The sequence below is a fragment of the Xiphophorus couchianus genome, chromosome 21 (assembly GCF_001444195.1).
Source record: "Xiphophorus couchianus chromosome 21, X_couchianus-1.0, whole genome shotgun sequence".
Lineage (NCBI taxonomy): Eukaryota > Metazoa > Chordata > Actinopteri > Cyprinodontiformes > Poeciliidae > Xiphophorus > Xiphophorus couchianus.
The window spans coordinates 1,273,942-1,289,815 of record NC_040248.1 but is presented as its reverse complement, the minus strand read 5'-3'; the positions used below and the strand labels follow the sequence as shown (position 1 = coordinate 1,289,815).

Sequence of the window (15,874 nt, the reverse complement as noted above, 5' to 3'; positions counted from 1 at the left end):
GTCTTTTTGCTAAAGTTTTCTGCTCACATCTGATGAACAAAGTGTCCGCGGTTGTCATGGCAATGGGAGCAGGCGAAGCGAAACCTAAAGGATGCAGTTTGTTCGATTTTTTTCCAGAGTTTTTCCTGGATTCTGTTTTTATTGTGTTGAGACAGAAACACAGAAACAGCAGATTAATATTTCAAACTCTTCAGTAAATGAGATAAAATCATTTTCTCCTCTTTGCCACTCAGAAATCTGAACAAGCTGCTGCTGATTTTACCAGTGAAACCAGTTAACAGAGTCAGGCTGTTAACTGGTCCAGTGTTTCTGAAGCTGAAACTTTAACAGTTACTCTAGATTCATGTAATAAAACGGCTATTAATCATTTAAAAGTAAATTATTATTGTTTGGATTATTTATATTTTTTTATTCTGTCTCTCATGTTTAGTTACTAATAAAACAAAAATCACAAAAATCTGTTTCTTGTTGGAAGGGAAATTTGAAACATTTGTTGAATTAGTTGGTGAATTTGTTGGTTCGTTTCTGTTTTTCTTTATGTACCAAACAGAACCTTAAACATGGACCTGCTTGGTTCTGGGCGGCTCTGATGTTATGATTAATGCGTTAATGTAGGAGGTTATTATTATTGATGCAGCAGAGGGAGAGTTTCTGGTTCAGATGGATTCCAGCCGCTCTCAGCCTGGAGAGCCTGGAAATGTGGAGGAAGGATGAAAAGAGATTTAGTCCAACAGAACCGAACAAAGAAACATTTAAATAAAACAACTTTCAGTTTAAAGGGAAACATGAGAATAAAAGACCTGAAGCTGCGATGAGTGGGAGGAGAGCAGGACCGACGGTGACGATGATGGTGATGATGATGATGATGATGATGATGATGATGATGATGACGACTCAGCGGCTCACATGGAGCGAACGCCGCCTCAGGATAAAACCCACTGTCGTGTTTTTAAGAAAAATGCGCTGAGTCGAACTGTATCATCGTTATCAGTTTATTCCCGGATCACCAAACATCCAGCCAGACTTCATGCCACAATCAGCCTCCCCTGGACTACTTAAGCCTGTCGCTCCATGTCGTCACCACAGGTGGCCATTTGTAGTCTTAACTATGCATAACATTAACACCACATCTCCCCTCTCTAGAATCAATGGGTAGACTACCATTGATTCAACAGACCTTAGAGGATTATTCTGCCTCTATAGCTGGAAGGTCTGTTTCTACCTAGAGCTAGAAGAAAAAGCTACAATAAATAGAAATATATATTTAAATTTTTAGCATAACATTTACATCAATCATTTTATTTTCCTTAGCTACAAATTCAGTCTATCTGGTTTCACAACCCGTCTCCCAAACCTGGTTCTAGGAGTAGGTGAAAGTTCAGGAAAGCTCTGCTGTGAAGATTCCTCAGAACTCGGTGTAACTTGTTCTGCACCAACATCACCTTCCGGTACTTCTGGCTCTGTCGAAGGTTCCATGGTAACCAAATGACGACGATTTCGCCTAATCAATCCATGGGGTCCTTCCACAATGTATGACCGTGGAGTAGAATGACTGGTAACCACTGCTCCGCTTGTGCCTTGATCTTTAATCCACACGCCTTGTCCTGGAGTAAGTTTACTAAGAACTCTTGCTCTGTGGCGTGAATCATATCTCTCTGCATCCTTTATCCTTCTCTCCTTTTCTTTTTGAGCAATGAACTTACTTTTTGGAAGAACTGGCCTCAACAAAGATGGAAGTGTTGGCACAGTCGTGCGAAGCCTTCTTCCCATAAGGAGCTCCGCTGGACTGTACCCACTCCAAAGTGGGGTTGCTCTGTAGGCGAGTAAGGCTAGATATGGATCAGCTGCTTTCTTTAACAAGTTCTTTATGGTTTTAACTGCAAGTTCAGCTTCCCCGTTACTTTGTGGATATCTTGGGCTACTTGTAACATGGCTAAACCCATATAACTTAGCAAATGTAGCAAAAGCAGCACAGGAAAACTGAGGACCATTATCTGTGATCATTACTTCTGGAATGCCGTGACGTGCAAACACAGATTTCAGGTGAGGAATCACATCTGCTGATCTTGTGGGACTCAGTTGAGCAATTTCCACAAATCTTGATGCATAATCCACAACCAGAATATAATTTTTCCCTTGCAAAGTAAACAGATCGGCCCCAAGTTTTTGCCATGGTCTGTCCGGATACTGTGATGGCATCAATGGCTCTGTGGGATTTTCTTTCTCTCTGTTGCAGGTGTGGCATTTTAGAACCAGTTCTTTTAGCTGCTGACCCAGTCCAGGCCACCACACTGACTGCTGTGCTCGTTCTCTGCATTTCACCAGCTCCCAGTCTGACCATCATCACCAGTGCAGCTCCTAAAGCTGCTTCCAGTTTGAGGACAAATTCGACCAAAATCTGTTTTTTCCCAAAATGCAGAAAATATTTAACTTTATTTATTTATGCATTTATTTTTACTCTTTCTATTGATGTTCCAATATTCTCAGTTCTGATGAATAAAAATCAAATGAAACAAAAAAATCCAGACGCCTACAGATCATAACAAAAGGACCTTTGACCTTTCCAGTGACGCTTCCACATGTCTTGGTGATTTTCTCTCTTCTTCTGTTGCAACCATGGAAACGGCTCTGACGTTTCACTTCCTGTTGCTTTGATCAGCAACTGAACATTTGTTTTAAGGATGGCTGCAATCAAAAGACGAGACAGGAGATTATAAAATGAAAATATGAATCATTTTTATTCTGAGAACAATAATAAAGTTTGTTCTGGTTTCCAGTCTGCCGGTAGATTTAAAACCAGCTGATTCAAATTAAACCAGATTAAAACCAGATTAAGCCTGTTCCTGTGTTTTTCAGACATTACCCCAAGACGTCGTTCACCATCGTCACCGACACGCCGGAGAATCTGCGGCTGCGGCAGCAGAGCGAGCTGCAGAGCCAGGTGAGCAGATCCCCCTCCGCCCTGCGGGGGGCGCCACTCATCACTCAGTCAGCAGGTTACGAATATTAGGACCGCACTAAGAAAATAAAATAAATAAAAATATGAGAATAAAACCATAATATTACGACTTTAGTCTCATATTATCATAACTTTAACTTGTAATTTAATATTTTTATGTTTTCTTTGTGGGGCCTTTTTCCCATCAACGCTGCAGTTCAGTGTTTTCCTTCTGCTCTGTTATGTTTTATCACATTTAATATTAAAGTTATGAATAACAGATTAAATCCAACTCAGATTCCCAACAGCAGGAAACTGTAACCATGGTAACGATTTCAATAACAATTTCCCAACTTTTCTCCATCACGTTGTGTAAACCAGGCCAACAAAACAGGATCACAAATTTACAGCTAAATTCATCCATTCATCAACTATGAATGGATGAACTGCTTTAAAGATGAACATGAAACAAAATATAAAACCGTTTCATTTAGAAATCAGGAGGAAACGGTTCAGTAATTCAGGCTAAAGGAGCCCCAACCAAATATTTAAACATTTCTATTGAAAATGTTTTTATTGATCTGATGGGATATTCATGTGAATGAAACCGTCCAGCTGGTGAAGCGGGTTGGGTTCTGCCTGAGGTTTAACCTGAATCAGTTCAGTTCTGATTCAGGTTAAATTCCTGTTGAGTTCCATCCTGGATCAGAACCGGCTGCTGTTCCCCAGGCCTCCTCAGGGGGCGCCGCGCCGCTCTGAGTCACTGAGCGACGCGGCGGCCATACGCCGTCATCAGCCAGCAGGCTGACACAGAGGGACAGATGTCCACTCAGCAGTCTGAGCAGGACACGCTGAGCGTCAGGACACTTTGATTCAAACAGCAAAACAAAACATGGAAATAAAGAATTTAGAAAATTCAGAACAAAAATGCAACAATTTAGGAAACAGAACAACAAATTTCTCTCAGCTCTCTTGTCTGAGATGTTGGGAATATTTTTATTTCTGCAGAAAGAAAAATACTTGAGTTGATTTGGAGATGAGCTAAAAATCCTTCCCAGATTGTTGAGCAGCAGCAGTTGCTTCTGATATCTGATCCTGGGAAAACAGAAAGCTGAGCTGCTTTTTCCCTCTAAACCCAGTGACAGTATAAAGTATTATAAATCTGTTCTGGTTCTGGTTCTAAACATGTTGCAGTTCTTTGCTGTGATCTTGGTGGAGGTCCGGTCTCTCTGACCCGTCCTGCTCAGCTGCGTCAGAACGTCTTTATTCTGTCTCTTCACATTACAGCGTCTCTCCTGGAGGAGACAAACACGCCTGATGTGTGTGTGAAAACACACGTCTGTTCAGCAGCGACCCACTTCTGAGCCATGATGTCACGTGATCATGTGACCCGATGATGTTTGTGATTCATCGCTTCAGAATCCAGATTATTTCTGTAGATGTGAATGAAAACATGAAACAGATTCAGTTTGAACATCAGATTCATTTACAGCCTGAACCAGCAGAGGTTCTGTTCAGCAAACCTGGTTCTGTTCAGCAAACCTGGTTCTGTTCAGCAGCTCTGGGTTTAGTTTACGGCCTGGTCCCAGTCTGCTGCTGGTCTTAATGGGCCGTTACTGGTGACTGATGGACGTTACGTTTCCCCTGAAGGAGAACCTGAAGGTCAGCGGAGCGTCAACGGAGCATTAGCCGTCTCTGTGCTTTAACTGGACCGTGAATCATCTGCTGAGGTTCTACTGAACCATGAAGGGTTAATGGAAACGGTTTGATGCTTCGCTGCAGTTAGAATCCTGACCCAGACGATCAGAACATCCTGACAGGTTTAATCTGTAGCTCACAGGATGTTCTCATGTTCTCAGATTCTGTTCTACTGCAGGTTCCTTCAGGTTCCTTCTGAATCTGTTCAGAAGGAACCTGAAGGATTCAGTTTGACATCAGCCGTCTGTCAGAACGTTGACGGTTTTAAAAACGGACCAGAACCAACATCGTATTGATCAGCTGAAGGTTTTCTAGAAGCAAACGTCTGGGCACCTCTAACGACTGACCTTTGACTTTTACAGGTCAAAGGTCAGGAAAAGGGCAGCTAACATATCTGCAGACCCCACACATCCTGGACCCAAATGGTTCAGATATTTACCTTCACAGAGAAACTCTTACTGTTTCTCTATTAGACATTAATATTATTTCCACTAATTCAACTTCCTCTGTTTAAACACTGTAAATAAATATTCACTCAATTCTGTCATATTTTCTCTTCTTCATGTAAAATGTTTTCATTGAGAGGAAATGAAACCAGATTCTGACCTGACTGGAGGTAAAGCAGCTGATAGTTCAGGAAAATTAGCTTCTATATTTGGACTATAAACCAAATAAACCTGGTTTTTATTCTGATTATTAAGTTTTAATAAGTTTCCAAATAGGTGGATAAATTGATACATTTTCTGAAACTACCCATTCAAAGGTGAAGAGTGGAATTTGGAAAATATTCAAAGTTTATCATTCTAGGAATTAATGGGCATTTATGGTAATTATCTTTAAAATCAGTAATTTAATCAAACAGAAATAAACATGTTTTGTTATTTTCTCTTGTTGATCTTCAGAGGATCGTGGTTCTATAAATCATCTGCATGCAGAAGAACGACAGAAATAAACTGTTTAGTCCAGATAAAACAAAAACCTTTTTTTAACTGAGTTTAAAGTTTTTACAGTGAAACTCCAGGATTATCAACCATGAAACGTTTCAATCGTTGAAAAGGCTTTTCAAGCCCAGCGGGTCAGTGGAGTGGGTCGGCAGTGAGTGTGTGTGTGTGTGTGTGTGTGTGTGTGGGCTGGTCATCAGGAATAGAAACCAGGCCTGATGAAGGTAACAGCCTCCTCTCACCGCCAGGCTGGCAGCGCTCCAGTTCCTCCTCCTACACTTTACTTTTATTTTCTCTGTTTGCTAAACCAAAAGGATCTGATTATGTAGAAACAAACCTTCGTCCTTCTCATCCCAACTGGTTCTGCACTGGTTCTGCTTGTGACTTAAAGGAAACGCCAAGCACACACACCTCCAAATTGCACCTGCACTAGATGAGGTTGAAGCACCATGGAGACGCCAGACTGTCAAAATAAAACATCATCATCATCATATTTTCACACCAGGAGCCGATTTTCTTCTCACTGAATGTTTTTTAGATCCTGGATTTAAAATCTGAGATTTTCAGCTCAGAGAAACAGAAACTGAACTTTCAATCAGAGCTGTGTGTGTTTTTCCCTCTGCAGGTGAAATATAAGAAGGACTTTGAGGAGAGTAAAGGTCGCGGGGTCAGCATGATGACCGACACTCCAGAGATGCAGAGACTCAGACGGACTCAGGAGCAAATCAGTAACGTATGGAGACCCATTCCTGTCCGCAGGGTGTGTGTGTGTGTGTGTGTGTGCGTGTGTGTGTGTGTGTGTGTGTGTTCGGCGGCGGTGTGTTTCGGTCAGTGAGCTCTCTCTATGATCTACATGCTTCCTGCTTCAGGCTTTAATGTTTCTGATCAACAAACTGTCAGATTTTAATATTCAGACTTTTTCAACAATTTGTGACTGAAATCTGATTTTCAGACTGAAATAATGTTTTTGTCTCCTGAAGCCAAACAGAAAAGTTTTTTACCGAATCAAACGGATCTGTGCGATTTTTCTTGTTTTGAGACAAAGAGTGTTTATGCAGACAGATGCTCCACTCGTCAGTCCAGATGACGACATCCTGGTGAAGTATGTTTCTGATTTACATTTATTTCACACACATTACTCTGTATCAAACATAACAAAAAGCTGATTTTTATTTAAACATCAGACAAAATAAAATATGGATATTAATATAAATAAACCAAAACAATAAAACTCAGATGTTTGTAAAGGTTTATGTTAATCCTGCTGGATATTTTTATTAATTTTTTAGATATTCTCAGCTAATCTGCATAAAAGAAGTTTTATTTTCTTGTTTTCTATCATATTTGCTGAAGCTTTTTAGAAAATGTTGCCTGATGTTTTACAATAAAGAATAAAAAGTGAAGGATAAAATGAGAAAACATTATTTTTATTTAGAAAACAATAAAAGCAGGAAATTCTTCCAATCTGCCATCATGAACATTTTATTCCTCTGCAGCTCATTTCATAAATATCTCAGTTTTACATTTTTCTTATTACCTGAGCGAGTGATGACATCACTGCACACCTAAAACTAAAACTGTTTTCATGGAGTCGTATTAAACTCTAAATCCTGTTATTTTTCATCTCTGTGTGGATGTGAACTGAGAAGAATCTCAGTTCTCTGTTTTCTGTTTTTAGCTTTTCCTGCAGCAGATGGTCGTCTGGTTCTGGTCACACCTTCATGTTTACCAGAACCATCTGACGGGTCGGTACCGCTGCCAGGATACCTGCTGGAGTTGCTCTGATCCCCGAGGTGGAGCAGAAATAAATCCTCAGTCTCTCCGTCTGTCTCAAACATGATGGCTTCATGTTCCTCTGATGGAAAACATTTAATGAGAGAAATAATATCAGATTTAAACAAGTTCTCAGGTTTAGTTTAACTTAGATTTTCTTCATTCTAACTTCAGGCGAACAAAATCAAACATTAACAGTCTTATTATTTACTAAACTAAACAAGTTTTATTCAGTTATCAGGTCAAATCTCACTGCAGGGACAGTTTGTTACATTCCTTCCACCGTATGAGCTCAACCTTCAGCACTTCATACCACACACACACACCCCTACACACACACACACACACACACACACACACACACACACACATATACACACACACTGTGAGTGTTTGAGATGAAGGTCTGGTCCAGATAAGCTCTGAAGTGTTGGGCTAAATGTGGAATCCAGCGGTGATAAGACAAACCGGCGTTGAACCATCAGGCGGTTCGTAACGAGGCGTTCAGGCTCAGTCAGGAGAAGTTAGAGGTGAATCAACATCCTGGAAGGTTTTTAAATATCAAAACCAAGAATCCATTTCTTCAAGGTGAGACGTGACGAATCTGCAGAGGTTTGAATCCAGAAAAACTCAGAGGAAACGTCGGGACTTTAAATCGTTTCCTGAAGAAAAGAGGAAGGCTGGAGGTGAGGAAGACTCTGCTGGACATGGAGGGACAGCCAGAGGTCAAAGGTGAGTTCAGGAACAAGATTCAGTTCAGATGGAAGAGATTTTACAGATAATAGAGAAATATTAGAGGAAAATGATCCCTGATGGGAATCAACATGGAGGCCAACAAGGTCAAACTGTGACCTTGAAAATCTTAACAGCAGAAATATTTCAGTTTTTATTCATTAAACTTCATGTTGTTCTAAGAGCTGAACATCAAATATAATCTGTATAGAACCAGCAGCGTTCTCCTCTTCATCACCGAACCGAAGGTTAAGTTTTTATTGTGTTTAGAAAAAACTGAAAAATAAACATATTTGTAATAAACTGATGATTTTCCTCAGAAACCAGAATGGAGGCAGAAAACGACTCGACTGCTTCAGCTTCAGGCGGAGGGAAGGAAAAACTGCAAACAGTGGAGGGAGAGAAAGAAGAGTTTCATCAGGAGACGAAGGAGAAGATGGAGGAGGAAGAGAAGGATGAAGAGGAAGAGGAGGAAGACGAGACAAAAACAGTGAAACATTTGGGACTTTGGGAATCTGAGGTGAGAATCTGATCTGCAGCTTCATGACTTTTAAATTTAACGTTTTACTGACGGTTGAATAAAATGTGTAAATTTTCTTTAAATATGTTGATTTTGTAAAAATGATCCATTAAAGTTAAAACTGGAGAAGAATTTAATCAGAACCTCTGAGAGCAGCAGAACCTCCAGCGGTTCGGTTCTCCTGAACATGAGTGAAAGGATGACATCATCAGTTTCCGGATGATGTCATCATCAGTCGGACGCTGAAGTTTCTTCTTCATGTGTTTCTCCAGTTTCTTCTTCATGTGTTGCTCCAGTTTCTTCTTCATGTGTTGCTCCAGTTTCTTCTTCATGTGTTTTTCCAGTTTCTTCTTCATGTGTTTTTCCAGTTTCTTCTTCATGTGTTTCTCCTCCTGGTCCTCCAGGCTGCAGACGTGAAGCCGCCGCTGCCGGATCCAGAGTTTAACCGCAGATGCAGTTTGATCCTCAGTGATGTGAGTTTACAACGTTTAGCAGGAAAAAATCCTGCTGGTTCTGAGGGGCCCAGCACAGCACTGGCAGACTTTGACTAGGCCTTTGCAATGCCTTGATTTAGCTTCTATTCCAGGGTTTGTTATGGGGTGGTTCTGGTGACCCGGGTTCATGGTCAGGAGGTTCTGGTGACCCGGTTTTGGTTCGGTTAGGATGGTAAGAGGGATGAGCTCGGCTGAATGGAGACGCAGGATGTGGGAGGAGCTGCTGTTGATTCAAACTCAGCAGATAAAGATGTGAGGTCAGCCTGCTTTAAATAGGCCGTTTCTGCTCCTCTTTTCTCTTTTCTCTACTGGATCAATCTGATATCTGGATCTTCTGGCTCTGATGCTAACAGCCACCCTGAAGGGCACTCAACCCCAAAATAAGTCTGTTTCCATGGAAACGACAGCTATTTCAAAGATTTGTTCGTTTTCCATCAGAAAATCAGCTGGAGGAGAAAATCTGCCTTTTGAAAACGTTTCTGCTGTTTCTGTATTTCCAGCCTAAACTAAACATCCACATCAAGTTTAAACTGTTTTTGACTAAAATCTACTTTATTTATTATTTAAAAAGGAAATTAAATGTTGTAACTCTTCTAAGAGTCTATATGGATCTCCAGTAGCAGTCAGTGTTGCAGCGGTTGTTATGTTATATATATATTCTAACAGTGTTCAGTTTGGCTTTGGCTTCCAGTGGAAATAATCAGACTAATAATAATAAATGATGATTTTTATCTTGTCCAGCTGCAGGTTTGTGTGCTAATGCTAACGCTAATGCTAACGCTAGCTCTGCTGTGCTGCAGGTCCGGTATAAGGAGGACTTTGAGAAGATGAAGGGTCAGAGTCTGTTTGTCCCTGGAGCCGAACTCATCCACTCCAGGAACATCAGCGCTGTGATCTCTGAGGTCTGAACTCGCCACTGAAGGTCACATGACCTGGTCTGCTTCCTGTTAGCCTGACGCTCTCTGTTTCCAGTCCAAGTACAAGGAAGACGGGAAGAAGGAGGCGAATCTGTCTCTGTACTCCGTCCTGCCTGAGACTCCAGAGACGCAGCGCGCCAAGGAAGCTTCAGAGCTGCAGAGCGAGGTCCAACGTCTTCACTAGACCAGAGTCACCAGTAACCAGATAACCAGATAACTAAATAACCAGATAATCAAATCATCACTGCTTCAATCAGAGAAAATATCATTTATTGAGCTTCTGCAGAATCTAAAGCTGCAGCTGTTAACCTTTAATCAGTCAGCTGATCGATACCTGAAGGAATAATCAGTTTGTTGGTTTTATTGGAGGAATAATTTTTATGTTATTTGTTTTTAGATCAAATATAAAGGGAATGTGAAGACGGAGATTTCTTCCTCTCTTTACTCTCTGCTGCCTGAAACCACAGAGACCCAGTTTGTGAGAGAGCTGACGGAGATGCAGAGCGAGGTCCGACTGGTTCTGGTTCTGCTCCAGATTGGGTCAAATGTTCGTATTTAACCAATAATTCACCAATAATTCTCTGCCTGCAGAACAAATACAAGGAGGAAGGCAGGAAGGAGATGAGCAGCAGTTTGTTCTCTCAGCTTCCTGAAACCAGCCAGACGCAGCTGGCCCGGACCGTCCAGGACCTCCAGAGCCAGGTACCGGACCGGACCAGAACTAGAACCACCATCTCAAACCTCTGTGTCTGGTTGGCTGCAGATCCTCATATTAACTCAGAGGTTTTCAGAGGCTGAAGGTTTAAAATAGAGCAAATTTGATGTAAAACCTTCAGCCTTCCTGTTAGCAGGTGAAAGTCTGGATCTCTCTGAATGAACCACAGAATGTCTCAGCATGTGGTGAAAACACGTCGTCCTTTTAAACGTCTTTCCTGATGTCAGTGTCTGAGATGTTCAGGTCATCTGGTAACTTTATGCATCTGAAACCAGCAAACCGTCTGGAGCTGAAATCCCTCAGATCAATTCTTCCTTCGTCTCAACGTTTCATTTTCCATTTGTAGTTTAGACTTTCTGGTGTTTCCGTTCAGACATGCAGATTGTTTTCTGATCTGACTTTGTTCTGTTTCAGAAAAAGTACCAAGAAGACGGGAAGAGGAAGGCGTCCGTGTCGCTGTACTCCCAGCTGCCAGACACGCCGGAGATCCAACACGCCCTGGAGGTTTCCCAGCTGCAGAGCGACGTACGCAAACACACCGGGCCTCGGGCCGGTCCTGGTCCAACTGGGCCGGTCCTGGTCCGACTGGGCCTCGATCCGGTCCCGGTCCGGTCCCGGTCCAGATCTAAAAACATGTCTTCATTTAACCGTTACCATCCTCCATCCTTCCTCACAGATCAGCTGCAGGATTCAGTTTCTGGTCTGAAGTTTTCGTCTCGTTTCGTCTCCAGGTGAATTATCGCTCCAAGCTGCTGGGAAGAGGAGCTGCTTCCTCCCTGTACTCCCAGCTGCCCGACACCACAGAGATCCAGTTCGCCCGGGAGATGACGGAGCTGCACAGCGAGGTACCACACACACACACACACACACACACACACACACACACAGCAGGACATCTGGAAAAAGTCCTGATTTATTAAATATTATAAATTTTTCCACTCAGCCTCCAGAGTTCCTGGTATCTTTTAAACCAGCAGTTCTTCAGAATTTCTGATGTTTCCTTTAAACGTTTTCTGCTTTCTAACTCTTGAAAAATAATATTATTTAATAAACTCCAACTGCTTGGATTCAAAATGTAATAAAATGAGATCAGGACCTTCAGCAACATGAACTCAATGTTTAGGAGTTTCAAGGTTCAAATCTTAATCAGAAGTTTAAAATGAAATCAGATGTTTTATTTCAATCAACACATCTAAATAAATCAGCATGATTCTGGCCTATTTAAAGTAATTTCTTTTCCTCTCAGAGTAAATACAAGGAGGGCGGCAGGAAGAGCCTGTCTCAGAGTTTCTACTCTCAGCTGCCAGAAACGGCAGAGACTCAGTTTGCTAAAAGTGTTTCTGATCTGCAGAGCCAGGTGAGACGAAGGTGTCAGAGAAAAGCTGCAGCTGTTCTGGAACATCTGAACATTCAACCCGTTTGATTTCAGACCAGATACAAGGAATCCGGGAGGAAAGGCGGGAGCTCCAGTCTGTACTCTCTGCTGCCGGAGACGATAGAAATGGTTCGAGCCAAAGAGGTTTCTGAGCTCTGCAGCGAGGTAAAACACCGCTGACGATCCCACTGAACCCAGTGAAACCAGAGAGATTATCCACAAATATGAGACTGGAAACAAGTTTCAGGATAAAAATGTGTTGCTGTCTCTTTAAGCCTGCTGTTTGTATCAGACGTTCTGCTCTCTGGGTTCGATCTGCAGCTGAAGTATAAAGAAGACGGCAGGAAGGATGCGAGCGTCAGCCTGTACGCCGTCCTGCCGGAAACCATGGAAACGCAGCGAGCGAAGGAGGCGTCCAGCCTGCAGAGCCAGGTCCGCTGCCGAGCGTCGGCCCGATTCTGAAACACCAGGATGTCACTTTATACGTTTACACTGAATTTATAATAATCTGATAAATTTGAGTTATTTATGGGATTCCTCAAGGCTCTGTCCTGAGGCCATTTCTAGTTTTCTTTAAAAATATTTCCAACTGTAATGTTTGTTTAAAGACATGGGTTGTTTTTGATATTTTCTCCGTTTTAAGCTTAAATAAATATCCATTAATATTCTTCAACCAGACGATCAGAGTGAGAGCAGATTCCTCCTGAGCTGATCTTCCAGTTTCTAAATGTAAAATGTATTTCATGTTTCATGTCTCTGTGGTTTGATGCGTCGTCGTCTCCTGCAGCTGAAATATAAAGAAGGTGTGAAGGAGATCCAGAGCAGTTTGTACCATCAGATGCCTGAAACTACGGAAACCCAGATGGCCAAACATCTGTCAGAGCTGCAGAGTGACGTAGGAACAGAAACCTTTATAGAGAACAGAAAGTTTTACATTCAGTTCTGGAAAAATACACAGAATGCTTTAATAACTAACCATTCAGAAAAATATGATGTTAATCTTTGCGAACTTTTCTGTAGAAATCCTGAAAAAAAACAGATAATAATGAGCCGATAAAATAAAAACCGACTGGAGGATCTCAGTAAATGAATTAAATGTATTTCTGTTGTTCAGATGAAATATAGAGAAGCAGGAAAGAAGCAGATCAGCAGCTGCCTTTACTCTCTGCTGCCTGCGACTCTGGAGACGCAACACGCTAAAGAGACGGCCGAGCAGCTGAGCCAGGTCAGAGCAGAACACCCAGAGTAATCAGAGTAACACCTGCTAGTTACAGTTACTCAGAGTAATCAGAGTAACACCTGCTTGTTACAGTTACTCAGAGTAATCAGAGTAACACCTGCTAGTTACAGTTACTCAGAGTAATCAGAGTAACACCTGCTAGTTACAGTTACTCAGAGTAATCAGAGTAACACCTGCTAGTTACAGTTACTCAGAGTAATCAGAGTAACACCTGTTTGTTACAGTTACTCAGAGTAATCAGAGTAACACCTGCTAGTTACAGTTACTCAGAGTAATCAGAGTAACACCTGTTTGTTACAGTTACTCAGAGTAATCAGAGTAACACCTGCTAGTTACAGTTACTCAGAGTAATCAGAGTAACACCTGCTAGTTACAGTTACTCAGAGTAATCAGAGTAACACCTGTTTGTTACAGTTACTCAGAGTAATCAGAGTAACACCTGCTAGTTACAGTTACTCAGAGTAATCAGAGTAACACCTGCTAGTTACAGTTACTCAGAGTAATCAGAGTAACACCTGCTAGTTACAGTTACTCAGAGTAATCAGAGTAACACCTGTTTGTTACAGTTACTCAGAGTAACACCTGCTAGTTACAGTTACTCAGAGTAATCAGAGTAACACCTGCTAGTTACAGTTACTCAGAGTAATCAGAGTAACACCTGCTAGTTACAGTTACTCAGAGTAATCAGAGTAACACCTGTTTGTTACAGTTACTCAGAGTAATCAGAGTAACACCTGCTAGTTACAGTTACTCAGAGTAATCAGAGTAACACCTGCTAGTTACAGTTACTCAGAGTAATCAGAGTAACACCTGTTTGTTACAGTTACTCAGAGTAACACCTGCTAGTTACAGTTACTCAGAGTAATCAGAGTAACACCTGCTAGTTACAGTTACTCAGAGTAATCAGAGTAACACCTGCTAGTTACAGTTACTCAGAGTAATCAGAGTAACACCTGTTTGTTACAGTTACTCAGAGTAATCAGAGTAACACCTGCTAGTTACAGTTACCCAGAGTAACACCTGCTAGTTACAGTTACTCAGAGTAATCAGAGTAACACCTGTTTGTTACAGTTACTCAGAGTAATCAGAGTAACACCTGCTAGTTACAGTTACCCAGAGTAACACCTGCTAGTTACAGTTACCCAGAGTAACACCTGCTAGTTACAGTTACTCAGAGTAATCAGAGTAACACCTGCTAGTTACAGTTACTCAGAGTAACACCTGCTAGTTACAGTTACTCAGAGTAATCAGAGTAACACCTGTTTGTTACAGTTACTCAGAGTAATCAGAGTAACACCTGCTAGTTACAGTTACCCAGAGTAACACCTGTTTTTTTACAGTTACTCAGAGTAATCAGAGTAACACCTGCTAGTTACAGTTACCCAGAGTAACACCTGCTAGTTACAGTTACTCAGAGTAATCAGAGTAACACCTGCTAGTTACAGTTACCCAGAGTAACACCTGCTAGTTACAGTTACTCAGAGTAATCAGAGTAACACCTGCTAGTTACAGTTACTCAGAGTAATCAGAGTAACACCTGCTAGTTACAGTTACTCAGAGTAATCAGAGTAACACCTGCTAGTTACAGTTACTCAGAGTAATCAGAGTAACACCTGTTTGTTACAGTTACTCAGAGTAATCAGAGTAACACCTGCTAGTTACAGTTACTCAGAGTAACACCTGCTAGTTACAGTTACTCAGAGTAATCAGAGTAACACCTGTTTGTTACAGTTACTCAGAGTAATCAGAGTAACACCTGCTAGTTACAGTTACTCAGAGTAATCAGAGTAACACCTGTTTGTTACAGTTACTCAGAGTAATCAGAGTAACACCTGCTAGTTACAGTTACCCAGAGTAACACCTGTTTTTTACAGTTACTCAGAGTAATCAGAGTAACACCTGCTAGTTACAGTTACCCAGAGTAACACCTGCTAGTTACAGTTACTCAGAGTAATCAGAGTAACACCTGCTAGTTACAGTTACCCAGAGTAACACCTGCTAGTTACAGTTACTCAGAGTAATCAGAGTAACACCTGCTAGTTACAGTTACTCAGAGTAATCAGAGTAACACCTGCTAGTTACAGTTACCCAGAGTAACACCTGCTAGTTACAGTTACTCAGAGTAATCAGAGTAACATGTTTATGTGAAATCTGAGCAGCTGAAGTACCAGGAGAGCAGCAGGAAGGAAATGTCCAGCAGCCATTATGCCACCATGCCGGAGACGTCAGAGACCAGCTTCGCCAGAGAAATGAGTGACCTGCAGAGTGAGGTAAGCAGCGTCATGTGACCCGATCAGACCTGATCAGATCCACCATGTCGACCTGAAACTCGTCCTCAACAGGAAGGCCTTTAACCTTTAACCTCCAGCCTTCCTGTTAGACGCTTCAGCTCACATTTTTTTAATGAGAAAATGGATAAACCTTCTATGGAATAATGACAGTGTCATTCTTCTGAGTGCTGTAGCTAATGTTTGATGTGCTAATACTGCTAGCATTACCATTATGAATTATTACATTCCTGCTTTATTTAG

The 15,874-nt window shown here is 41.6% G+C and overlaps 2 protein-coding genes and 1 long non-coding RNA gene across 12 annotated transcripts in view; 1 reads left to right on the top strand and 2 right to left on the bottom strand.

Moving 5' to 3' along the window:
• Window positions 1–15,874, bottom strand: part of LOC114136412 (NACHT, LRR and PYD domains-containing protein 14-like) — a 337,230-nt gene that overhangs the window by 170,509 nt on the left and 150,847 nt on the right. The window lies entirely within an intron of this gene.
• LOC114136409 (LIM zinc-binding domain-containing Nebulette) overlaps window positions 1–15,874 on the top strand; it is a 59,137-nt gene that overhangs the window by 12,992 nt on the left and 30,271 nt on the right. For 2 of the 10 annotated variants that reach the window (XM_028004290.1, XM_028004292.1), the window contains exons 3-4: window positions 2,857–2,941; window positions 6,203–6,310. In XM_028004290.1, the coding sequence (XP_027860091.1) occupies window positions 2,857–2,941; window positions 6,203–6,310 (193 nt within the window). Of the gene's footprint in view, window positions 1–2,856; window positions 2,942–6,202; window positions 6,311–6,332; window positions 8,083–8,402; window positions 8,603–9,006; window positions 9,076–9,896; window positions 9,999–10,068; window positions 10,180–10,410; window positions 10,522–10,604; window positions 10,716–11,142; window positions 11,254–11,459; window positions 11,574–11,974; window positions 12,086–12,157; window positions 12,269–12,424; window positions 12,536–12,890; window positions 12,999–13,217; window positions 13,329–15,502; window positions 15,614–15,874 lie in introns of those variants that run through there. The other 8 variants (XM_028004282.1, XM_028004289.1, XR_003593789.1 and 5 more) reach the window with 8 other exon arrangements.
• LOC114136492 (uncharacterized) lies at window positions 13,337–14,284 on the bottom strand. The gene is made up of 3 exons (XR_003593821.1): window positions 14,221–14,284; window positions 13,964–14,153; window positions 13,337–13,896 (listed from the first exon to the last, which is right to left on the bottom strand). It is a non-coding gene; the product is annotated as an uncharacterized LOC114136492 (long non-coding RNA).